General features: G+C 40.9%; 1 protein-coding gene across 1 annotated transcript in view; it reads left to right on the top strand.

The window, feature by feature from the left end:
* KCNH5 (potassium voltage-gated channel subfamily H member 5) overlaps positions 1–25,885 on the top strand; it is a 162,638-nt gene that overhangs the window by 32,510 nt on the left and 104,243 nt on the right. The window contains exons 5-6 of the mRNA XM_054635039.2: positions 6,768–6,883; positions 11,361–11,753. Coding sequence (XP_054491014.1) covers positions 6,768–6,883; positions 11,361–11,753 — 509 coding nt within the window. The remainder of the gene's footprint in view (positions 1–6,767; positions 6,884–11,360; positions 11,754–25,885) is intronic.

The following is a 25,885-nucleotide window of genomic DNA, read 5'->3' on the forward strand; positions in this document are numbered from 1 at the left end:
AGTTATATAAATCTTAGCTCTCCTTATAAGTAGATCTCAAAATGGCTTGCAAATTAGATAATTAGCATTATCTTCATTTTAAGGAGGAGAAGCTGAAGCTCAGAGAGGTAAAATGATATGCCCAAGATTACCCAATCATTCTTCATCCATACTGAGCTCCCCAGCAGTTGCAGTGGGTGGATGGTAACTGGGAAGACAACACTGAGCAAGAAGGGAGGTTGGATGTAAAAATTATCCCAGGAGTGCAATGCATTTTCAGACAGTGGAACACACAGAGTTTTAATTCCAGAAATTTATCCCAATATTTTGAATTTCATTTTAATAGGCTCTAAGTCCAGAGATATTTTTACTGCACCATGGGAATGATTGAACATTGTTTGACTATTAAGCTGTTTATTCAGAAATCTTGTTTATTCCCCTGTGTCTCTAAAAACCCAATACTGGGATTATCAAGTTTTTCAGAGAGACAGTGAACTCTTTCAGACATGCTTTGCCTGCAGTAAAGAGCAAACAGCCAGCCATTGTCATGACTTTACTGCTTGAGAGCCTAGAAATATTTAGGATTTATACATGCTAACTATTTATGCCAAAGGATGATCTGTGTTACCAATTGAATTCCACACTTCCTAACTCTGAGCAGTGCTAGCTCTTTGCTCTTGTGGGTAAGTCATAAATTATGTATTATTTAAGCATTCTGCATGTTAACTGCTTTGTGCTTCTCAATTACATCAGAACAATCTTCCCATGGCTGGGATCTGTTCCCTGTGCTCCTGGAGGCAGGAATCAACACAAGCACTGCTGGAATTGCCCTCTGCAATTGTTTTTTTACACTGAATATAATTCTTAACCCAAGTGTATTCCCTGTAATCTAAGGTAGGGGATAGTTCCCTGTTATACTGATTTAAAAGTCATTATTATTTAAGACCAGACAAACCCTGACAAAAAGGTTAATTGCAACCCAGTAGAGTTGCATTAATGCTTTATTAGGGGCAGCTAGTCATGTCGAGGTTTTTCAGAGCAAGTGCACCATAAAGGACATTAACATTTCACCTTGAGATTTTAAACTCTTCATAAACTCTGATGTATGAATTTAGCTTTAAAATAACATAATGTAGTTTATGAACTAAGTATTTTTTTTTCAGTGTGGCTGCTAGCTGGGTGGTTAGATCTGCATTTGAAACTGTGCACAAACCCAGTCAGAGAGACTGCAAATTTTCAACTCCTAATTAAATGATGGTGAGAGTTCTAAAGGTTTTATCACTTGCATTTAGTTATATTTGAAAATATTTTCTGTTTTGTGAGCTTTGTGAGCTTGGAAATCCTTCTGATTCCAAGGTTTTTTCTCCACATAACCTTCAGGGAAGAGTCTCAGATGTCTTTTCCAACCTAAATGATTGAATGATTCTGTCTCATCTATTCCAGCATCACTTCTGCTTGGGGAAGCCTCCCTTGCTGCACTTTCTTTGGACAGATTTTACTCTGTTTTTTGGGTTTTTTTTATGCTCTGCCATACACTGCATCAATGTCTTGGAGCTGGCTGATGTTTCTCCCTGCCCAGGGAAGGCAGCAGGGATGAGGAGCAGTGTTGGAGCTGCTGGGGATGTTTGTGTGCTGGACCCATCTGCAGGGTGTGTTGTTGGGGAGCAGGCTGGTGACCAGAAGGGCACAGAGAGGTCCCTGTGGCAGTGCAAGGGTGCAGCTGGCAGAAATGTGAAAATGTGAAGCCTCTAAATGAGTCTGGAAAGGATTTTGCACACAGAGAAAGCAGCGAGTGCGGCTGTAGAGGGGAGGCTTGTGCAGAGCAGCTGCCCCAGAGCTGTGCCCATCCCAGAGATGCTGCACAGATGTGCCCATCCCAGCTGTCCAGTGTAAAACAGAAGGATGGATTTGGGATCCCAGGGAGAGAGATGTGTGGGCATAATAATTTTTTTGGAGGGGGAGCTGATGGAAAGGCATGTGCTGTGAGTGGGATATTTTGGACTTCCTGGTGGTGGAGGGATAAAAGGATCAACTTCTAACCTTGAAATACCATTTCCCCCTCAGGAGCCATGTAGTTTCTATAGGGGTGTAAGAATCTATACATTCATAAACCACTGAATTCATCAGACCCTTCTGGAAAGCTTTTCCTCCTCTGTGGAGGTGTTTGGGTGCTCTGACTGCTTCACCTGACTATTCCCTACCTCCCCCCTGTGCTCCTGCACTCCCCCAGGAATCCTGTCACAACATCAACAGCTTCAACCAGTGTCACAGCATCTAAGGTTTAGAAAAAATACCTTTTTTAAAAATTAATTTGGTATTCCTGTTTTTATTTCTCTTCAGAGAAACCTCTGGCTCAGCTGTTGTGTGAAGGACATCACAAAGTCATCTCTGTCTCAGTTAGACCCACAGTCAGAGGGCTGTCAAATTGGCAGTGTGGTTTAGGGCAAGAGGCATGGAGAATAGTGGATGTAAAATATTTAATTGTGTCTAAAATGCATGGAGGAAGAAGGAAGTTTCCTGCTTGGGAGGGCAGCATTACAGCTGGGCCAAGGCAGAGAGTAGTTTAGCCCATGTCTATCAGCATGCTTGCCTTCTTCATGTCCTGTTCTTGTAACTGTTAAACCTCCAGTTTACTGAGAATGCAGTAATTTTACTTTGAATTATGGATAGAAACAGGCAAATATTTTGCTAGGTTTCTGTTTAAGAGATCATTGTTTTGGATCCTGAGAGTGAATGCAGATCACGAGGGTTTTTTTTTAAAGCAGGGAACAAACGCTTCTTATTTTGTCCCTGGATAAGAAAGTAATTAAAGAGAACCAGGGGAAACAATAATTTTATTTATAAGCTACTCCAGAATTTTCCATTTGAGGTGGTCTCTGTGTGAAACACCCAGTTTAACTGCTTGTAAGGAGAAGCAGCTGCTGGCCTGATCTGGTGTGTGACCTGATGATGATGCTTTTATTCCCAAGAATCTGAGTGCAGTGGTGCAAGTTCAGGGTGCTTTTTTCAGGCAGTGCTGTGGAAGAAAGATGCAATCCAGCTGAGCTGAAGAAAGCATCAAAAGTGTTGCATTTTCTCATAAGTACATTTTTGTTTTTGCCCCTCTTGCACCTGCTATTTGTGCATCTCCTTTACTCCTTCCAGTCTGAAAATATCTGTGAGGACAGACGGTCACTAATAGTTGAGATAAAATTATCATTCTTTTCAAGTGTCTGTCTAAAGAGGAAAAGAAAGGAGAGAATCTTTTGAAGAAACATTGACAGCAGTAGGCAGCTATGCAAATTTTCCCTGGTCTATTTAAACATACACATTGGTTTCAAATATAATTCTGAACTTGTCTAGTCTACAACAAGGTCAAGAAAGAGAGAAATGTACCCTGTGCAGATTATTTCAGACACAAGGCAGCCTGTGTGCATTTTCACCTTCCCACTCATAACCCAGCATCTTTCTGTTGCTGTGTTTTTATTTCTCTTGGGTTGTAAATAGGAAACAAAAGAACTTGGTACTTTTTTTCACACTATTGCAGATGGGTAGATTGGAGCAGGTAAAATAATGCTGGACTTGGTGCTGAATTGGAGAAAAAAGTCATGTTAGTGTATTCTGTGCTTCCAGTGTCCAGAATCATGGGCTTCACAGGGCTGAAAGAAATGTGAAAATGTGAACTCTCTAAATGAGGCTAGGAGGATTTTGCAGAAGGTCTGCTCTGGCACAAAGCAAAGCTTTGGTCTTGGTGGAGAAAGGACACGATGAAATGGTTTGTCCTGTGAAAAGAAGAGGTCACAGCAGATGAGCAGAGGAGTAACCTGGAATGCTAAAATATGGCTTCTTTCTTTCACATGACATTGATGATTTCATGTGGTGGTAAAGAAGGATTGAAAAAAATCATAGTTTTTCCTTTCTTCTTATTTTTACAGCAAAAGGGTTGCTGTTGTCTGGTGTGCAGCTTATTTTTCCATCTTCCCTAACTCCCCCAGGAATTCTGCATTTATGGTTATTGCAGGACAGATGCTTTTCTTACCTAGAACAGTGACAAGGGATTTCTTACCAGTTCTGCTTTTATAAGAGAGGTATTTTAAACCCTATATTTTTATGAGAGGGATCTCTCAGCCTGCAAAGCACCATGACAGAGGGTTTCTAGAGAGTGTATGAAGCATCTCCTGTCATTGCCAGCCTCTGACTCTTCTCCAAATCCTCCTCACTGCAGGAACTGGCCTGAGCATGAGGAGGAGATGGGAGGGATCACCCTCCTGGACCTGCTGGCAGTTCTGTGTCTCACTCAGCCAAGGATTTCCACCATGGACACATTCAGCTCAGTCCTCTGGGAATTCCCACACCATTTTCTGCCAAACCACTTCCCAGCAGATATTGTCCATGGGGTTGTACCTCCTTAGGTACAGGGCTTTTCACTTCTCCCTGCTGGACATCCCCATGGCCCTGTCAGGAGCTGGAGTAGTGACAACACTGGGATGTGACAAATGAGAGTGACTTGGGCTGCACCCAGCAGTTTGTCTGTGGTGGTTTTGTTTTTGCTGAGCACTTTTCCATCACTCTTGTACTAGCTGTGAGGCAGGATGACATAGGTTGGGGACTGGCCCATATTTGTCCTTCTGGAGCACAGGGAAATATTTTTCCAGGGGAAGAGGACCATGACTGAGTACATGCTGGTACCTGTGAGTACCTGCCCAGGACTGGAAGTGAATGAACACTTTCCTGGAGGAGAGCTGTTCTTTTTCCCTGGTTCTTGCTCTGTGTGTGCAGTGACCCAAAATAAATCACCTGCATGCAATGTGGCCTCCAGCAATTACTAGAAATGCTGGGGCAGAGCTGTCACAATGCTGTTACCAGGCTCACTTGAAATTGCTGGTTTAGAAAAATAAAGAACAGTTCTGACTTCTGTCTTAAAGCTTCTGCAGTTTTAGAGACAATTAGGACAAGGAAAAGTGCAAGGACTTTTTTAATAGAAATTAATAGTTCACAGATCACTGTATTCTGCTTTGACCTTGTTAAATAGAGAAAGTGCATATTCCTAATTGAATATCCCTGTAAGCTCCAGAAGCATGAGACATATCCAAACCTCACATTTAAAGTTTACATTTGAAAAGTTAATAAAATGCTTCTATTTTTTACCTTTTCCCAGTGAATTTTTTATGTGCATTTTTGAGGTCATGTATAAATAGCCAGACACAAATGTTTGTGCAGTGCTGGTGGCGTGTCATGGTATTTTAAGCTGTTCTGATTGTGAAATGATGAACAATGGATTTACATTTATGTGAATGCGATATGTATGTGGTAAATGGCAAAGCCAAGTTTGTACATCATCTTTTCTTGAAGTTTTGCTGTCTTTTCTCTTCCCTGCTTGATATTTCGTCTCCCTCAGGGCTTCCCTTAACATTCCAAGTCCCTGACTTGGAATTTAAAGCATTTAAAATATAAAGCATTTAAAAATAAGCCTAGCACTGGCACAGGTTGCCCAGAGCAGCTGTGGGTGCCCCATCCCTGGGAGTGTTCAGGGCCAGGTTGGATGGGGCTTGGAGGAACCTGGTGTGGTGGAAGATGTCCCTGTCCATGGCAGGAGGCTGGAATGAGATGGTCTTTAAGGTCCCTTCCAACCCAAGCCATGCTGTGATTCTATGATGATTCTAATGTAGAAATGCTATGTTTCCTTTCTCAAATATGAATATTTTTTCCTAATGTTCACCTACTCAGTACTCAAATTAAACAAAAGTTAAACCTTCTCCTGAACCCCTTTCCTGTCTGTAACTTGTTTGATATTTTATCCACAACTCTCTGATAAAACAATGATGTTATACCTGGCTAAACTGAATGTTCAGCATCTCCTTCCATGTCCTTGGGAATATATTTCCTTCCTAAAGATACTTGGATTTTCAATTTTCCTGCTTAATACTGAGGTGCTATGCTGCTGAAAATCCTGGTGTTTTCTTTGCTGCACCCATCTGCCCCATCAACTGATGCATCCACATCATCACAAACACTGGGGTGTTTTTCCAGCAGGAATGACTTGCTGACATGTCCCTGGGCTGGTGCTGCTGTCAGTAACAAACTGCTCCTTGCCAGGTGCTGCAGGAAAATGTTCCTCAGGGGCAGCTCACTGTGTGGGTCCCAGGCTACAATTAAAGCAGATGTTTATCATTAGTATAATAGCTAAATTTGGTATTTCTTAATGCCATTTGAAATCAAGTTCTTTATCTGAATTCAAATGCTTAATGATTTTTTTTTTTTTTTTTAGTTTGAAGCATTGCTGCTGGTACAGTCTTTTTAATTTTTTTCCAGTTTATTTTTGTCCCTGAAGTCTAGCTGGGGCAAAAACCGGTAAAGACTTAAGGATCAGACTTCTGGGGCTGCTCCAGTGGTCCTGAATCTGCAGGAGCCTTTCTGTAGCTGGGAAGGATTTTCCTTCAGCAGGATTTGCAGGCTTGGGAAGCTTCTGCCTGAACTTCAGTGGCTTAGAATTAAATTTCAGCAGCAGAGAATGTCCCCAGAAGGCTGAAAATGGGATGTCACCCCTCTAACACAATGTCTCCAGAAGGCAGAAGAAAGAATGTTTTGATTCCTTTCACATTTACCTGTGCTGCCTTGAAGGAGCAGCATTTTTTCTCTTTTACAAGCTCTTTAAGCCCGGAGCCTGAAGCTGCTCTGTGCGGCAATTTAGAGAAACCATTCATGTCTGAGACTGAACATCGCTGAGCAGAAAGGATCTTTACTAGCACTGGATGATGCCTGAGTAGTTCTGATGTGATTTCTGACCCGGTTCCCTTCTTTTCCTGCAGGCTGGACCAAGTTTGCCCGGCTGACGCGGGCGCTGACCAACAGCCGCAGCGTGTTGCAGCAGCTGACGCCCATGAACAAGGCTGAGGTGGTGCACAAGCACTCCCGCTTGGCCGAAGTAAGTGCCTGTCCTGGGCTGACTCTATGATGCTTTTATCCCCCATCATCTTGTCCTGTTGATGCTGAATAATAAGATTTGCACCTTTAAGACTTGTTCCAGAGAGTGAAGGGGGGAGAGGAGAAGCTGCAGTTTGTTTTCAGACACTGCACTCACTCCTCCACATTCCTGCTCCTGGACTGTGTTGTCTGTGGATGGACAGACAGTGGGACAGAGCTCTCCTTTCTCCTTTGTTTTAGTTAGTTTAGCTAGCTGAGGCAAAGAAGTTCCCTGGACTGTGGGTTTTTTCCCTTTTCTTTGGGCCTGTTCAAACCTGCTCTGGCCTGAACAGCCAGCAGAGCACTGGCAGCTCCACCTGAGGCCCACTAGGCCAGGCCTGGGCCGCAGCATTTCCAGCCCTGGAGGGACTGATAAAAGACTGAGTGAGCCGAACTGCACCCTGGGGAGGGACTTTCTCAGTTTGTCACCTCTTTTGGAGCAGCAAGGGGTTTTATTGTTTAATATTGTTTAGGTTTTATTGTTTAATAAACAGGTTTTTTTCCACTTTTCTCCAAGGAGGTATTTTTCTCCCGGACCAGCTGTGGGGAGGGGCCGATTGAATCTGCTTTCCTAGAGGAGCCCCTTGGGGGGTTCTCTCCTAAATTTGCCCTGAACCAGCACAGTGGGGTGGACACCAGCCTGCTCCCTTCCTGAGGAGGTGGGGGGAAGAAAACCCACCCTGATTCCTATTGGCAAAGGATGTTCTTAGAGGAAAATATTCCTGACTGATTTTTTCAGCCTTGCCTCTACTCATCGTAAAGCAGCACCATGTGGCAAGCTCATGTGTTTAGGACAGGTCATAAAAACACTTTTACTTAAATGACACTCTTTCTGTGCACACAGTCCTCAGCTTCCTGGGTGTTCCTTAATTTGGGGTGCACAGTGTGCTTCTTTGCTGTGCTGGAACATGGAACCAGGATTGATGTCCTTGAATCCCTCTCCCAGAAAAATGGGATTGTTTGAGAAACCTCTTTGGAATCATCCCAGTCTGGGTCCCCATGGACTGTATATATACCCTGATCTTGACTTTCCCACAAAGCCATTCCTCCAATATTTCCCTCATCGCTTTTATCATCAGAACTGATGAAATGAACTCTTTGGCAGGTTGCAAATGTCTCCTTAACAGTGCAGGTGGTGCAACAAGTGAATACCTTCAGGTTGACTTATGAAACAGAGGTACTGCCTTCATCTTCATGTCCACTGGTAATGAAAAATAAATTGGTCAAAAATACAGGGTCAAAGTATATGAGCTACTGAAAAAGACAGCCCTTTTGCCAGAGAACTTATCCTGTAGAACTGATAGCAGCTTTAAATGTTTGGTTTTTTGGTTTCATTACCTTTCTGGTTTTAGAGAACTTTGATAATAAAAATCTCAAATTATCGTAATGAAAACCCACAGTTTTCAGGTGTTGGCAGTGTGGCATTTTCCCATGAATGACCCCAATAGCTTGGCTAAATGCTGGACTACTGTCACCTCATGCTTTTCAAAATCATGATGTTTCAGTGTCCTGTAAATCCTGTTACAGCCATTCTTGGAAATTGTTGACTAGGACCACTATAGCTAGAGGAAAAAAAAAATGGCAAGGGAGATTTAGATCAGGCAGCAGCAAAACCTCAGGTAGGGGAGTAGGTGTGCTCAGGAATAGCTGGGATGAGGTTGTACTCAGGAGTAGTACTGCTTCCAGAGTGTGCAAACTCCTCTCTTAAAAGTAGTTTATGGCTGGAAAGTGCTTTGTGAGCAAAGTGCTGTGAGGAAGGCAGACTGAGGGGGGTTCACCAGTGCTGTACAGGCCCCATTTTCCATATTTCTGTTTCTGAGGAGGAGCATTACTTCCATGGCTCATCCTTTGCAGAATGTGCTGCTCACCTTATCAGACTTAACAGTTACCAGTCATTTTTATTAGCTGTACACAGGAATAATTCAGACAGTCTGTGGTGAATGCAGCTGACTAACAAGATATTGTGTATTCTTTGGTGATTAAAAATCCATGCAGCATGAAAGAAATAATCATTATAGTTCAGTGGTCTCCACAGCCACTTGCCACCCACTCACCATGTCAAACTCAGCATGAGATTATGTTAAGAATAATAATTATGCTTTTACAGTATCGTGGGAGCTCCCAAGCACTCCACCACCAGAGGCACAGGGAACTATCAAGCATATGCTAATCACATTCTGCTTGAGCCCTAAGTAGTTTATTTTTCCAGCTCTAGTGAGGACATTTCCAGCTCCTGCCCCAGTGAACAAGGCAAGGAACAAACAGGCCTGAAGAAACCAGGGAAAGAAGTCCCAGTGCTGATTTATCAGCAAAGTGTTAGGCACTGATGTGTCCAAAGAGATATCTGGAGATAACAACCAAATTACGAGGCAAAGCCAAAATGGTGTGTTAAGTGCAGGTGGAAATTTTCACTTTGAAAGAAATTTTCACAAGGCTGCTGTGAGAAAATGACTGTGTTGATTGCTGCTTTAATTCCAGGGAAAACCCCATGGATCCACCAAAAGGTTCAGTGTGCTGCAGTGGTTATAGGAGTGTAGAAGTGCTGACAGTGAGTCTGTCCTGGGCACTGGGAGAGGGACACCTGGAGTTTGATGTTTTATAGGTCTCACCAGGGGTTTGGCATCTGTGCTTGTCTCTGGCAAGTGCCATTGGGACCACACCACTCCACAGAGGGCTCTGGGTTACACTGGGGCTGGTGTGACATGAGGCTGTTGGCAAAGGGAGCAGCCACGGGCTCCTGGAGGTCTCTGCTGCTCTCTCACTGCTGCCTGTGTGGTGGGTGCAGTGCTTTTCTGGCCATGGGATAAATCTGTGCAATTCTGCTGACCCCGTAGAAAAGAAATGGCTAATTAATGTAACAAGTTAGTTTTTCATTGTGTCAGCTCTGCTGACTTTCCCTACAGATCCTGATTGCTAAATATGGACTGAGGGAGGGTGGGACCAGGTAGGCAGGAGCAGGTTTGCATCCCTTCAGCCTGACATTGGCCCAGATTTGACATCTTGGGAAGCCACATCCCCCATCACAGAATGAGGGAGGCTGCTGTAGTTGTCCCTTGGTGTTTCCTGGAGAACAGATTTTCAGCAGAGCCAGACTTTTACTGTCTGATCTCAGCAAAAGCTTTCTCTTAAAAGCATCTAAAAGGCAAGACTGCAAGGAATTAATGGAGAATCCCAATTTGTGGTGCTTGAGTTCATATTCTTAGTTATTATACAGTTTATTCAGAGCCATTTACTCCTCTCCATTGACGAAAAGATCCTGTGTTTCATCAACTTGATACATCTGAGGCTGCTGTTTTCAATCCTGAAAATATGGTACATCACCCAGTATGGGGCAGGTGTAGGGCTGAAATGAGTTTTAAAGTTGTTGTAATTACTTATTTTATCCCATACAGACTTCATATCCCCAGATGGATCCCCAAATGGATCTTTCAGTTGTCAATGCAATAAATTGCCATGTGTGCGTTCCTTTGTGCTTTTGTCTCTTGTGCTGGACTGAGATAAGAGGTAATTAGATTAGCTGGGAATGCCTTAAGTGAATTTGGCTTGGTTTTTGCAGTGTTTCCAGTTCCACTATTTTACAGCAGTGAGCATGCAGGAGATTATAGTCCTATGCAGAAAAAATGAGAAGTAATTACAGGAAATAAAGGAGAACCCACTAGTGATATTGAGCTGTGGGAGCAACAACTTTTTGAAGAAAATATGAAGGAAGTGTGATATTGTCAGGGTTTTAGGCAGAGGTTGTGCACATGATGCCTCATTTTAGGGATCAGCCAGCAAGGCTGGGGTCACCTTTGATAGGGTGTTGCTCTAGCTCAGCGGTGATTTAAAAAAGAGGTCAGGCACAAAGAATTAGTCTTGTAACTATTACAAATCTGAATGAGTGTTCATGTTTAGATTACCTGTTAGGAAGAAACTCCTTTCTGTGAGGCTGGTGAGGCACAGGAGCAGGTTGCCAGAGAAGCTGTGGCTGCCCCATCCCTGAAAATGTTCAAGGCCAGGCTGTATAGGGCTTGGAACAACCTGATGTAGTGGAAGATTCCCTGCCCATGGCAGGAGGGTTGGAGATAGATCATCTTTTAGGTCCCTTCCTACCTAAACCATTCTATGATTCTATGTTCATAACTGCAAACCATCTGCTGGTGTGGCAGTACCCAAAACCTCTGTATGGAGCCTCTCTTCCCTTGCTGTTTCCCCTCAGTCCATCTGCAAAGACCTTCCTTTTTACAGGAATATCCTCAGATGCCATGCTGCTCCCATTCATTGAGTTATAGCTGCCTCTACATGTCCTAAATAAATCAGATTATTTAGAAACTGTGGGTTGCCTTGCAATGTCCAACGAATACAGTCCCATCTCTGCTGCTCCTCACAGAAATCTGTAAGACCCCTCTCTGCATCCTATTCACTAAAAACTGTAACATTTTCCTCTCTGCCTCTTACAGGTTCTCCAGCTGGGATCTGATATTCTTCCTCAGTACAAGCAAGAAGCTCCAAAGACTCCACCACACATTATACTCCACTATTGTGCTTTTAAGACCACCTGGGACTGGGTCATCTTAATTCTAACCTTCTACACAGCAATCATGGTTCCATATAACGTGTCCTTCAAGACAAAGCAGAACAACATTGCCTGGCTGGTGCTGGACAGTGTCGTGGATGTTATTTTTCTGGTGGACATTGTTTTGAACTTTCACACCACCTTTGTTGGCCCTGGGGGAGAGGTTATATCTGATCCCAAGCTCATAAGGATGAACTACCTGAAGACGTGGTTTGTGATTGATCTTCTGTCCTGTTTACCATATGACATCATCAATGCCTTTGAGAATGTGGATGAGGTGAGTGGCTGTAGTCTGTCTCAAAAGGGTTGTTTTAATTAAGGATTCGTTTAGAAGCTTCTTCCCTGATGCCTTGTGAAGGCTGACCTAGAGACTAGACAGAGTTAAAGAATAAAGTAGGGATTTATTAAAAGGCCTCAGTGGATCCATCTTGGGCAGCACAACAGCCCAACCAGGGCTACACCCAAAATGAACCCAAAATGGTCACAAAATGGACAACTGGTCATGGAGTCTCTCACTTTTATAAATTCTGCTCCATTTGCATATTGGAGTTAATTGTCCAATTACAGCTCCAGCCCGTGAATTCCCATCCTTGTTTTTCTCTCTTCAAGCCCACGTTGTTTGTGCTCTTGGGCCTGAGATTTGGATCATTTGTCCTTGGTCCCCAGCTAGAGAAGGAATTGTTTTGTCTCCGTACTCTGTGAAGAGAGCTCACCATCCCTTAATAAGAAGCTCAGAACTGCACACTAAAGCAGTACAGAATCTGAAAAATATAAAAGCTAAAACCTGAGGCATCACCCAGTGAGGCAGCTCATGTTCTGTGCAAATACAAGGGGGTGTCCTTGAGCTGCTGGGATTAACCAGGAAGACATTCCTGTGTTGGTGAAGAGGGGTCTGAGGGTTCCAGCACCATGTGTGGATTTTTATTTTAGAGATGGGGGTTTTAGAATGGCTTGAGTGTCATCCAAAAGCATTGGTGCAAATTCATGTCAGAGTGGGCTGGGCCAGTTGGGATGTCCCTGTCTCAGCCTTCCTTTTCAGCTTGGTCTTTGGGCAGATCTAACCCATTGCAGGCTTTGATTACAGTTCTGTATTTGCTCTGGCTGAAGCTGGTGACAAATCTGCCACTTATATAAAAGCAGGGAATGGCTCTGAATAAGCATTTTTTTAAATCTTGCCCTAGGACTACCTTTAGAACCAGGCTGTAATTTTTTAATGCCATTTTAAATGTTTGATTGAGAGGGAGATTTATTTCCATTTTTTGGGTACAATTATTCAACTACAGCTAAAATTTGAGAAACTGTTTGAGGAGAGAGAACATAAATATCGTAGATGGATGCTGAATGAAAGCTTTTTAACTGCTAAGAGTGATAACATTTATGCAGTTGAGCTTTTGGCCTAAGCTAATACAGAAAACAAGCAATAACTACAACAAATAATGCATGCACGAGTCAGTGTACAGAAATTCATTATTAAAATGGAGCTGTAATGGCTTTAGGACTTGTTTTAATTTTTCTCTAGAGAATTTTATCTTCAGGGCCATAAACAGATGAAAAATCCTCTGTTCATTTTTGAACATTTTAGCAGTTTTTTCTTAGAACACCGTTTAGTGGGGTTGTTTGTTTGTTTGTTTTTTAATTCTCAATTCGGCACTTATATATCCTCACTATATAAAACCTACATTCTTTTTTGTAATGCAGGCTTTGCTGCAAATTTTGTAGAGCTCCTTTAAAATTTCATCCCTGCCTCTGCATGTTGAGTAGCATCTTTTGACATTGTTCCATTTTATTTATAGCAAATATGACAGAAGTGATAATACTTGCAGCTTAAATTCAAGATCCTATGAGGGCTGCCCATCTGAAACCAGGTTGTACAGTCAGGCTGTGTAAGAGGGTGATATTAGCAAGGGTGTAGATGTAATACATCTTTTAAAGGTAAACAGTTTCAGACTCAGAGGAACCCAATTTTTATAAAAGAATGCAGCATTATCTCCAGATTTGTGTGCTTTAATATGTAAAACAAACAGAAAATTTCTGTGCCCAAGCAGGTCAGATTTAAAGGATGAGGTTGACCTCTTTCTCTAACATATCCATGGGAAATAAACCATCTGCAATATTTGTGACAGGGAAGAGAATCTTGACACAGAGCATTATAATTGAGACACACCTAAAGTGACAAACTGTAATCAAAATGTAATAACCATAGCAAGGTATCATGAACTCCAGTGATCCTAGAGCAGCTGTCATTTGCTTTCAAACAAATGAAACATTAACTCCTTTTTAATAAAGGAGACAACAGTAAGATTCCCTTGTCATGAAGCGCTGTGTTATGGCTCTGGAGCCTCCAGCAGGTTTATATTTGCTTGATTTCCCTCCCCTCCATCTCCATCTTTCCCTAGTGTCTGAAAAGAATTTAAGTGATTTTGAAAACAGGTATGTAAACAGTCAGCCTTTCCTCCCTGGGTCCACATTTTCTCTTTTCCCTGTCCTTCAGGGAAGATCTTGTTATTTTTTTTTGTGATATGTCTTCATTTGTGACATTTAAGTCTTTCAAGCTGGTTGGTGTGTTCTGGGTGGTTGCAGTTATTAATGCTCTTTATCTTCATTTGGTTTTTAACATTTATTTTAACTGGTGCTTCTTGCGTGGGATTTAACTTTTTGGCCCCCCCCAGCAACAGGGTGTTCCAACACTGCTCATAGGTAAAGAATAAGGAAATCCATAATAATTTGGGAGAGATACTCTGATTAAAAGCAATGTTTCTCATTAGAAAATAGTGCTTGCCTTAAGAAGGTGATTCCTTCATAAGGCAAGCAGGAGAGAGAAGAGTTCTTTTAGCAAAGGTTTTAGCTCTCTGTCTTGGCCCTGGGTGTTGGATAAAATTCTTAAAGTTGATGATTGTGGCATTTCAGATAAAGTTGCAGAAAATGAGCTTAGCAATAAAGACCTTGGGTGCAGGTCCTGGTGCTCTTTGAGTTCTTGGTGTGGTGGTGGGGGATGGACCCAAATCAGAGTGAACAGCCCTAAATGCCAGCTGAGTGAAAGGTGACTTCCCAAATTTCCCTTGTTTTTCCTACATCTGACCCTTGTAGTCCCATATAAAGCATCAAATGCTTTTTTGCTAGTTGTTAAGGAGCTGGATGAGAAGGGGGAGCACCATTGGGGGGGGTTTCTTTTCCTCCCTATGGGCAAATCTCTCATTCATGAAGAAGGATATGGCCAAGGAGGGTTGGGATTTTGTCTCTCTGTTGTGTCTGTAGACTGCTCTATGTGATACAGGTGCTTGAAATGAACTAAGATGCCTTAAGCACCAGAGTGTTTTTTATGATGCCAAAATTAAGGAAATAAATTGAAAGATTAAAAAAAAAAAAGGCTGATAAAAGGAAATGTGTGTATTTTTACCAAGGGTTTTAGTCCTTCAAATGCATCCAAGGTAGGAACTGTGTCATTTCCCTCACAGACAACTTCAGGTGAAGGCTGGAGTTCCCACCTGAGGCAAACATGACTGCAAATCAAAGTTTTTGTTGCTGACTACATGTAGAGCCTTGTTAGAAGGATTTGATGGAGAGGATTGTGACACACAAATTGAGACCTGGGGGGGATTAAGATGATTTGAGGCAGAATTAGAGGTGTTGGTTTCCAAGCCTGGAGTTACAGAGCCAGGCTGTTGGAGTCTGTTCAGGAGGATTGGGATGTGTGAGAGGGAGGGGGAAAGGGAACATAATAAGAAACACCTTGTTGACATCTAAGTTATGTGATGGATGAGGAATTAAGTGCCTAAGTGGTATTGAAAGGGCAGGAAAATAAGGTAAAATAGGCTGGAGAAAAATGAACTAATGGAGAGGAAAGTGGAATCCTTAGTGGGACATTTGATTTAGGAAACTTGCTAGGATGATAGTCCCAGAAAATCAGAAAAATGCATGATATCTTCTCTAATTAGGCAGCATATCCTGCACTGAAATATGTTTTGGCTGAATCAAAACCATACAGAAAAACTTTCCTTTACATAAGTGAGACAGGGGACAGCATAGTACATACTGGGGAATCCAGGCAGTTTTCAAGGAACAAACCAGAACAGAGTGTGTGTGCTCAGAGTCTCTGAAACGTGGCTGAAATTTTTTTTTTAGTATAAGGGTTCTCTGAAACTTCAGATTTAGTTAAAAAAAATAATAAAAATACACTAAACTTTGGATTAAAGGGGAATATGGTGTTTGGATCCAAAGATTTTGGTCCCATCAGGTTCCTGTAGGTATTAGGACGTGAAGTGTGTAGAGACTGGAAATTAGATTTTTTGTCTTGAAGTTCCATGTTGCTTGTAGTGCTTCTAATTTTCTTTTCCCTGAGTAATGACCTGCATGTAACAACTCTTCCACTCCTGTATGGCCCAGTTTATAAAATTTATAAAATCATGACTCCCTGCTTTTGAAGCTGGAGAATTATGTTACCTTGAGACTTAGCCTTTTTATGTTCTGCCTGTTGGAGAGAGAAATATCCAACCTCTCTCTGGGCTACCAAACAATTGTTTGTAACGATTTTTTCCGTACAAGTCAGAATTATCAAATTTATATTATGATGAAATTGTCAGCAAATTTGCAGGATGCAAGGATGCTGATCAGGTATGGTCAAATTATGCTAAAATCTCCCTTTGGGACCAAATACATTGATTGACATACCAGGACACCAGGATGTTGGGCAGGTGTTTGGCTCTCTTCTTCACATGCATTTGAGCCTCTGCAAGTAAGTATTTTGAGTAAATATTCCTCTAACTAGATGGATGGACAGGCTTTTGGCCAAATGGAAAATTCTTCCACAAATTAAGGGTTAAACTCAGCTGAGAAAGCCTCTTATTATTTTGAAAAATATGATTTTTTTCTGGGAATTTTAACTGAGATTCATGAATTTCTGAGTTTGTCATGAAATAATACCTAGAAGCTAGATCTCCTCTGTGCCAGCAACATGGTCCTGAAATGACAAATCACATACTGTGAAGAAAGGGACACAAAGTCAGGGCGGTGTCCAGATGGTTTTCAGATGAGTTGTATAAAAGTTCATCCTTTCTGCAGAAATTAATTTTTGCAAGCCAGTGGCTGGAAATGAAAGCAGAGAAATTCAAATGACCTAAACCAAAGTTCTGTGCCTGTTGTTTAATAATGTAAGACTACATGACCCAGTGGCCTTTAAAATTTAGTGATCTATGCAGGGCACATAAAGCACGGACTCCTTGTAATTGTAATTTTCTTTTAATTGCTATTATCGATCTATTTCAGCACTGTCAGGAACTTCTTTGTATCACTGCAATTAATAGAAACTAAAATTGCAATGTCTGTAAATTGAAAGCAAATAAAAGCTGATTAAGCTGGTGCAGCCATGTTCACACCTGCAGTGCTGTACTGCAAACATTCCCTTTGTGGGAGGTATTTGAAGGAGAGTTTTTGGGCACCAGGCTGAGTGATGCATGCAAGGTAAAGATAAATTGGTGTCTTTCAAGAGTGTGACTTTAGCTCTGAAGTACAGTCTGTGGCTAACTAGCTTTTTTAAATCGTGGTGGCTGACATGGAGAAAATAATTCCCAGAACTAAATCCTGGCTGCAACCAGTGTTAAACTACAATGCAAATTCCCAGCTAGTAATGACAGAAGTACTAACCCTGGGACCTGGCATTTCCCCCCTTGTTAAGCACTCAGAAGACAATTAAATGTGGAGAATGATGTCATTGTTGTAGTGAATGAAAACCCATAGTAGAATAATACAGTGGCATGGGTATGGTATTAAGTTATACATGTATCTACTGTAGGTATATATTTTGTAAAATTTCCACCATTTTCACTCCTTTCACTTAGTCACCTCTATCACCCATTGCACTGACTTGCAGAATTGCATCTATTTGGCTTTTATTCTAAGGTTTTATTAAAGTTCTGCCACCGTTTAATTAATCAGCTTTTAATTTTTTTTTCTTAATTAATTAACCAGCTACTTTAATGCTGTACAAGGTCTGGGATATGTCTGCAGGTTTCCCTGTGGAAACACCTGAAAGTCTCCATGATGTGAGAGGCAACTTGTGAAAGGAAGGAGCTGAGCCAGAGCCAGGGCAGGGGGTGGTGGGTGACCTGACAGCCTCATTCACCTCTCTGATGTGGGTTCTGGCATATGAACTGTAATTAGATGTCCCAGTGGTCTTCTTTTATTTCATTTTTTTAAATTATTTTATTTTAATGTGATGTATATATATCTGGGAAGCAGATGTTGGGTACAAGCCATTTAAATCAAATCTTCAGTCAGAGCTGTATAAGCTGATACAGAGTCCAGCAGAGGAAATTGTTTGTGGAGCACTTTCAGGGGAAGCTTGGAGTCCTGTGTGATCCCTTTTGCTCACAAAGGAAGGGAAGGCTTACAAAGGAGATGAGGAAATGAAATCATCTGATCAGATGCTCACTGAAGTGATGCTGATGGGAGTAGCACAAATTCCCATTTTGTCCTCTGCCCACCTTCTCTACGTGAGTGAAAATTATAATATTTCATGATGCTGTCTTTTTTCTCTTTTTTGGTCACAGTCATGCACTAACAAATAAGTAGTTCAAGATGCCACATCCCCCTTGTATCTGGAAGAAATATTTTGCAATCACCCTTCTCTTTATAACCTCAGTTATTTACTGTTTGTCATGTGCTGCACTGTATGGTTGTGCCATAAACAGTTCACTGGAATTTTATTTGTAATGTTACAGCTTATTGACATTTGTGTTAGAGAAAAAAAAAAGGAAAGTTTCTCCATGCCCCTGGTAAAAAACCAGAAGATAAATCCCAAGCAATAAATTTAGGGGTACTTTTGGAAAATGCACTAAGAAAGCTGCTTGCTTACATTTTGCTGTAAGGACTGAAATTTTTGCTCACTGAAGTCACTACTCCCATTGCTTCCAGTGGTGCAGGGTCAAGTATTAACTGGGCTCTGCTTGTATCTGGACCTGGGATCTAGATAGCTGCTGCAGAAGGAAAGCCCTTTACTCCTGTGTGTATATCTACATAATTGAATACAACTCTAAATTCTGCTTTTAAAATGGTGATAAATCAGAAATGTCGCTGTTTTTTGTTTTGTTTTGTTTTTTGTCATTTTCTCATTTTGACATGTAGCTCTATAGCTCTGCAGCTTTATTATATTAATTGTTTACCCAGAAATAAAGATTTCTGATACAAGTTAGAAGATTTATTTTAACATTAACTCCAGGAAAGCAGAATTAAGGAGATAACCAGGGATTTTGGAGCTAAGCTCTATTTAAGTAGCTAAGCTCGAAAATTTCTTTTGGGAATGATTTGCTGGTTGCATTTCAAAGAGCCTTACCTCCTCCAGGATACTCCTCCTGCTCTGCAGAGAATAGAAGTTTTTGGTTGTGTGCCTGCAGGCTCACCTGCTGGTGTTGGCAGGGCTCACCATTTCAGTCATTCCCAAAATCTGTAAGCACTTTGTTTCCTCTTACATCGTGGAGCAACTGTTTGGTGGAGATTGCCCAAGGTTTACAAAAATCCTGCCTCTTTCACTGCTTCAATGCTTTAATTACAGAATTCACAGAATCAGCCACGTGATTTATTTCAGAGATTTTTTGGTTTTGTTTTTTTTACTTCTGGTGAGAGAAAGGTAAGGAAAATTTTGCCCATGCATCTTTAAGGAAAGTATTTGGACTGGGTTTCAAAATGTGCTAAGCATGGGATTCACCTGATGAAACACGGGGCCAGGCATTGTCCACAAGGAGGTACAGGCACATTTGGGGCATGGCTCCTCATGTTCTAAGATTCACCTCCAGTGTAGGTCTGAGGAGTCATTCTGCCCTAAAACTTCCATTTCTCACCCTTGAATGTAGTGACACTGCTGTGATAGCTCAGATGCAAACTCCTCTGTGGTCTAGTTTAGGCTGGGGTGAAATATATCCCCCCTTGAGACTGTATTTGCTTCACTTTGATTTTTCAAAGGATAAAAGCTAAAGCAGAAAAAAAAATATAAAACTCATGGGGTCCTTTTGAGTCTCTGAGTCATCAGCATTGGTGAGCAGGTTCATTGTATCACCCATCCTATAAACTGGTCAAAAATCCACCTTTCCTCATGATGTCTAAATAAATCTCTCTTAATTTGTAGTCTGTACATTCCTCCCTGTGCCAACCTCCTTGGTTAAATATTTCTTTTCCCTCCCTCATGTTTGTCTCCTTGATGTGCTTAGAAAGAAGAGTCATCCCTCCCCTGCATAAACACCCCTATTTTCCTTTCCTTAGTTGAGGCAAACTGATCTTGTCTAGACAACTCATTTATGAAATTTTATGAGCATTTTTGTGGCTGTTCCAGCTGCCTCTCTCTGCAGGAAGTGAAATTCAAATACATTTCTTTAGGGCAGAGCTTTACAGGTTACTCCAGGTGGAGAATTCATCTTCACTTTGCAACTGGGGTTTGGCTTTTCCTGTTCATGGTGGAAACATTCAGCAGATCTGTCCTGGAGCTGGATTAGCCTCTTCTGTGAGTGCAGCTCACTGATTGCTTTGAGTTATGTGGGCTGGGTATGTGGGATTAACCCATATACTCAAATATTTCTTTTTGTCAGTAATCTACATTTAAAGACCCTTGTAGTTGTAGACATTTTTGATAATTTGTGCTGTAATGGATGCCTTGGGACTCTATATTGCCAAGCTTTATCATATTTTCCTTTATTCCCACAAGGTTATTCTCTGTTCCTGACAGTGTGTTCCAAAGGTGCCGTTAGCAGGTTCTGTGACCATATACTATTTATGTTTATGTCACTAAGAAGCCAGAAAAATCACTAGGAGTCACCACTTGTAACCCCTGCTAGACTTCCCTTTCAGTATTTCCATTTTTCCACTCTGTCCACAAGTTCTTCAGTCACCCTGATATCGCAGTGGTGGTCCCTATTTTCCCTGTGTTTCATAATAATTTCACCTCTTATGTTACTGAAATACTACATTTCTTATATTTAGAAAATGGTTTGTGTTACCAGAGAAAGCTATCAGGAAACCTTGGATAGATCCCAGCTAGCCTGAGCTCAGCTAACGTACTGCTCCACTGATTGCATTTTGATTTATCTCAAAGTTTCTAATTACTCTTTCCCTTAACATTTGTTCAGGTAATGTATTTGTTTATTTCCTTCTTGATGCATTAGATTTTATGGGAAATAGCAACATCATTTTTGGAAACTAATGCTCCGGATTCATTTAATTTTTAGACCAAGCCTGGATTATTTTTACTTCATTGCAGCTTGATCACTTTAGTTTTTTTTGTTTTGTTTTGGTTTTTGTTTTGTTTTTTTGTGTGTGGGGTTTTTTTTGTTTGTTTGTTTTGTTTTTGTTTTGTTTTTTTTCAATTTTGAATTTGAAGGATCTTTGGGTATTTGTTTTAGTATTCTTTGGAATGAAAAGTAGTTCAACCTGGCATTTGGCACTTCTTACTTTAATTCCTCTCAAAAGTGTAGTTTTCTGTTCATCAGTTTTTATTTCGTATATATTGTCAGTTCTGTTTGTTTTCTTCCTCTGGGTGATTATTTACTCATTTATAACTGATGCTCAGCTTTACAAGTTTTTCCATTTCTTTGAGTTGCAACCTTTTGTACCTTTTGATGTAAGGGCATTCCAGGTGCCTGACTCTTCTACCTCTCATAGTCCACCTGTCTTCACTTTTTCCTATCTCTAGTTCAATATTTATCATTTACCAGCTCTTGCCCTTTGGAGAGCAAGAACCCCAGTCCAGTTTACTTTGTGATTGTTCACTTTTTTATGAACTGATTCAATTCCTTCCTCAAGCCAATGGGGACTTGTGCAAAGCCCTGCCAGAACCGTAGGTAGTGTAGCATCACATTATGTGGAGTAATTGGCTGTTAAATGAAGAAATGAGCATGCTGCTGCATCTGCAGAGCCTCTCAGCCTCCTGTTATTAATAGCATTTATTCCCCAAGCTCCCCTGGAGCAGGATCAGTCTCACCTTGGGAGGCAGTGCTCTGTATTTTCTGTTTCTCTGGTGCACAGCACAGATTGGGTTGCGTGCAGATCCATCTCTCTGGGTTTCTGGGGGTGGGTTTGATTTCTCCTCACAGCAGCAGTGCCAGCAATAGCCCTCAGCTCCTGTGTGCTCAGTGGCAGGGGAGGGAGGTGATTCATCCCCTCCCCATCTGGCAGAGGTGGCTGGGGTGAATCACTCCCCTGACATGCCCCACTCCTCCTCTCTGGGAGGAAGGATGGGCTGCTCACAGGGACAGGGGGCTTGGCCACCAGCTTGCAGCATTCTGTGGGATCCAGAGGGTGCTTGGAGCTCAGTCCATGCTGTGGCCACACAAAACCATTTTGCTCTTGCACACAGGTGAGCCCTGGCTGCAAAATCCCCTGAGGATTTGATCACTTTGATGGAAGTTTTGCTGTAGTTGCTTGTGTCCAGCATAAAGATACTAGCTTGAATTCAGTTTAACATTTGTATATGGTGCAATCACCCTTTCACTGCTTTTGCAACACATCCTACCAACATTTCATAGCTCTGGTTCTTGGCCACCCCATAAATTCTTCAAAGCCACAGTGTGCTGAACATTAAAATTGAGTGAAAAGTTGTTGTTTTTTTCCTCTGACCTTTTCTGAGACAGTGCTTTCTATTAAATGATGCAGTACTGATCCCCATTTTCAAACCTCAGAGTATTTCAGTTTTAGAACACATTTAAAATGCATATTTAGTTTCTTTTTGTTGTTGTCATTGCGTGTGTACCCACAGCTACCAACAAATAAATAAATAATCATGGAGTGAAATCTAATTGAAAAAGTGCCTAGAGTTAAAAACACATTGTTCCCTAGCAGAAAGAGAAAGATATGCATGATTTACCATTCCAGTATACTGGGATTTAATTTTGAGGTTTAAGCAGAATTTTGTATATTTAGATGCTTGAAACTAATGGCTGTTTTTGTTTTTTATTTTACTTTAAAAAAATAATTTATGCAATAATTTCCAACTTCAGAAAAGATTAATTAGATTAGCAAGAAACCAGCTATTCTTTTTCAGATTTTATAAACATGCAACTCTGCTATTCTGCTGCTGCTTCAGTGTAGAACAGACTCCACTCTTTTCCCTGGTTTAGGAGGTTTTAGGTAGAGTCGTTTTGGACTCAGATGATTTCCTGCCCCTGTTAACCTTCCTTTTCCTTTGGTGACAGTGTTCCCTTCATCCTCTTGCATGTTTGGCTCTTGACCCCTGTATAACACAACTTTATCAGCTTCATCCTTCCTGCTGCCTGGCTTGTCAGGGATTCATTAAGTGCAAGAGAACTTTGCTCCCTGTTCTTGCTGGAAGTGCAGAGATCTGTTCCCACAGCATTCATGGCAATTTTGGGAAACATCTGTCTCACTGCTGTGTCTGGAAAAGTTCAGCTGGATGCAGACACACAGCTTAGACACTTCTTTCATTCTGGAGGACAGCATTTTGACAGTGTGTTAACATCTAGGGTCTGAAATGGCAAGAGTCAGGTGGTTTGAAAGGAAGGATTGGTCCCTCTGCATGTCAGACTGAGTGCTGTTATCAGTTGTGACTCCACTATTAATTTTCCTTCTTAGTGTATCAAGAGGATTTGAGAACACAGACTTTGCAAGGTGCTTGTGTCAAGCAACCTGGGCTTTGTTTAATCATGAATGTCTAAGTTAATTACAAAGTTAAACATACATCCCTGAAAAATATCTTTCTGGATAAATTTGACAGAGTCTACATCTTTTGTAGAGCTTCAGCTGTCTCCTGAATTGAAATGGTGGCACAAAAATGGCTGGTTCAGAGTCACTGCTCTTGTCCTCTCCTGATCCAGTGGCCTTAGAAGTCCCTGGGAAGGACTCCTGTAACTCACTTTTAGTGTTGGAATAGTTAAATGGATGATGTGTGTCAGATGGGAATTTGGTTCCAAACTTGACACCCAAAACACAGTTTTGGAGTAGGTGGTTTTTCAGTGGAAAGATTTCTGCAGCTGAGATGATTGATGATGAGCAGGCTGAGTGTCCTCATCTGATTAGGAGGTGATAAAATACATTATCCAAAACCCCAAGGGGCTGGATTGGATGGTTGATAACATAAGGAGATATTCTCAATTAGAGAACACAGCCCAGCAGCTGTTACAGACAGTTGGCCCAGTTGAAATGGCAATGGAGTCACAAATGCTCCTCCCAGAAGGCTGGATCTCCAGGATCCAACATGTGCTTTATTCACAGGGTAAATAAATCCAAACTGGATTACATGCCCCATTCACAATTTCTAATCACCTCTCTGTTCCTTGAATGCTGAAGTTACTTCTGTCAGAGGAGATGCTCATCCTGGAGTAGGAGGGTTTCCAAAGTATTCATTATGGAGCATAAATACAGTTAAAAGAAAAATGAAATTAAAGGCAGCCTGCAATCAATTGAGTTTAGAAAACTGAATTTCTTAATTGCCCAAACGTAATTCAAGGCAGTTAAGTCTTTCACATAACTTCTGTCAAAGATGTAGTTGAGTCTGAGGCAGAACTTTGCATATTAACAATTGTGTATTAATTGTTGGTGATTTTGTAAGTATGAAGGTACCAGCTTGACCCAACAGTAGTTAGTGCATATGTGATATATATATATTTTTATATATGTATATATATTTATATATTTATATATATATACACGTATATATATATATACACACACACATATATATACTCTATACCTGATATATCACATATTCATTTAGCATTTGTTTAGTTGCTGTTTCCTACAAAGTGCTTTATGGAAGAAGCTTTTGAAGCTGGCAATATTGTCTTCCTATTTTGGAAGATTAGACATAAAATGTCAATGTTCAATATGTCTTGTTTTTTTGGCCTTAATTAAGGGGTCAGACTGAAGAGGCTTTAAGATTTACAGTGAAACTTTTAACAATTAATTTGTTAAATTAAATGAATTGCTATTTGGAAATAATACATTTCAATGTCAGCTAAAATGAAGTATTTATCTTTGTTTTATACATAAGAGATGTGATTGTTACCTGTGCTTAGGGAAAAAGAAAAAGACAGCACAAATTTTCTCCCAGACTTTGAAATAAATGCTGTATTTTTGTATTATTTGTATAACTGCTAAATTGTCCATGTAACTTAGAGAAGATGAAGTGTGGGTGGGGGATGGAGGTGAGGTTACTCTGTTAACTCTTCTGTTCAAGGGTTGTTTGGGCAGTACAAAGTGCAGTGTAAGCTGTGCCACTGGGACAAACTTAAACTACTGGGTGTAAAAACGGGCCCCCCAAGTTTGAATTCCAGGTTTTTAGCTCCTTCCCTAGCCTTAATCCTGGAAATGAACGGTCACAATTGAATAAAAAACAGAATTAATGCATCTCTGTTTGACCAATGCAACAGGATTGGGTCCTAAGAGAAAAACACTGTGCTGTCTTCTCCCTCTTTTGTCAGTTGTAACCTTTCAAAGTCAAGGTTAACACAGTAAAATATACTGAGAATTTTCAGAATAACTATGAAATTAGTTTGAAGTTCTCTCTTTATTTTTTTTTAATGTATATATTTTTATTGTGGTGTTGGACCCTCGTTCAGTAGTCCATTGGCCACAGTCCATTGTGTCAGGAATATTGGAAGGGACTTCCCAGTTTATTGGAAAAGTTGGTTGCTCAGAGTGTCTCCCGGTCATAAATCCTAAAGCAAATAAGTAGATATACATTTAGATGGAAATAAGGATGATACTCTGATCTCTGTCTTGTGTAAATGCAAAATGCAGAAATCAAAATGGGAAAATTCCACTTCCCTCTGTGGTATTAGTCATCATGAGAGCTTGAATGCAAATATAGAGCTTCAATTTATTAAGGATTTGGGGATCTGAAACACATTCCAACAGGATTTAAAAAGCATACAAGAACTGTGCCAAACAGATTACATCTAGAAATATCAGATGTATGTTACCCTTCAAATGCTGGGAAAAGGGAGGGAAGGTGCAAAAGAAGGAGAAACAGAGGTGCAAAAGAGACAAATGTTTTTCTGGTATGGAAAACTCCAGAAACTCCAGTCTTTTACTGTTTGATAATATAATTAGCCAGTGTTTTGACTAGACTGATTTGATAATGATGCATAGAAAAGGGCAATTTAATCTTGGCACAGTAACGAGGAATGTTTGCCTCATTGCTTTCTATGTCTTAATTTCTACTTTAAATTAAATGTCTTCAGCTTCTGAATGTTTTATATTAGAAACCTTCCTTTACAAACCTTCTATTTTGAGCCACTAGTTAATTTAATGCACAAGTTAGTTATATCATGGGATTGCAGTAGATCAAGAGCATATTTTTGTTCTCTTTCTGCATCTCTAAACTCCCAAACCATTTGTGCATTGAGAAGGACATACACATTTCTCATCCCTTCTCAGATGTTTCTATTAACTTTCTGATGGTCCTTGTGGTCT

The sequence above is a fragment of the Agelaius phoeniceus genome, chromosome 6, assembly GCF_051311805.1.
Source record: "Agelaius phoeniceus isolate bAgePho1 chromosome 6, bAgePho1.hap1, whole genome shotgun sequence".
Classification (NCBI taxonomy): domain Eukaryota; kingdom Metazoa; phylum Chordata; class Aves; order Passeriformes; family Icteridae; genus Agelaius; species Agelaius phoeniceus.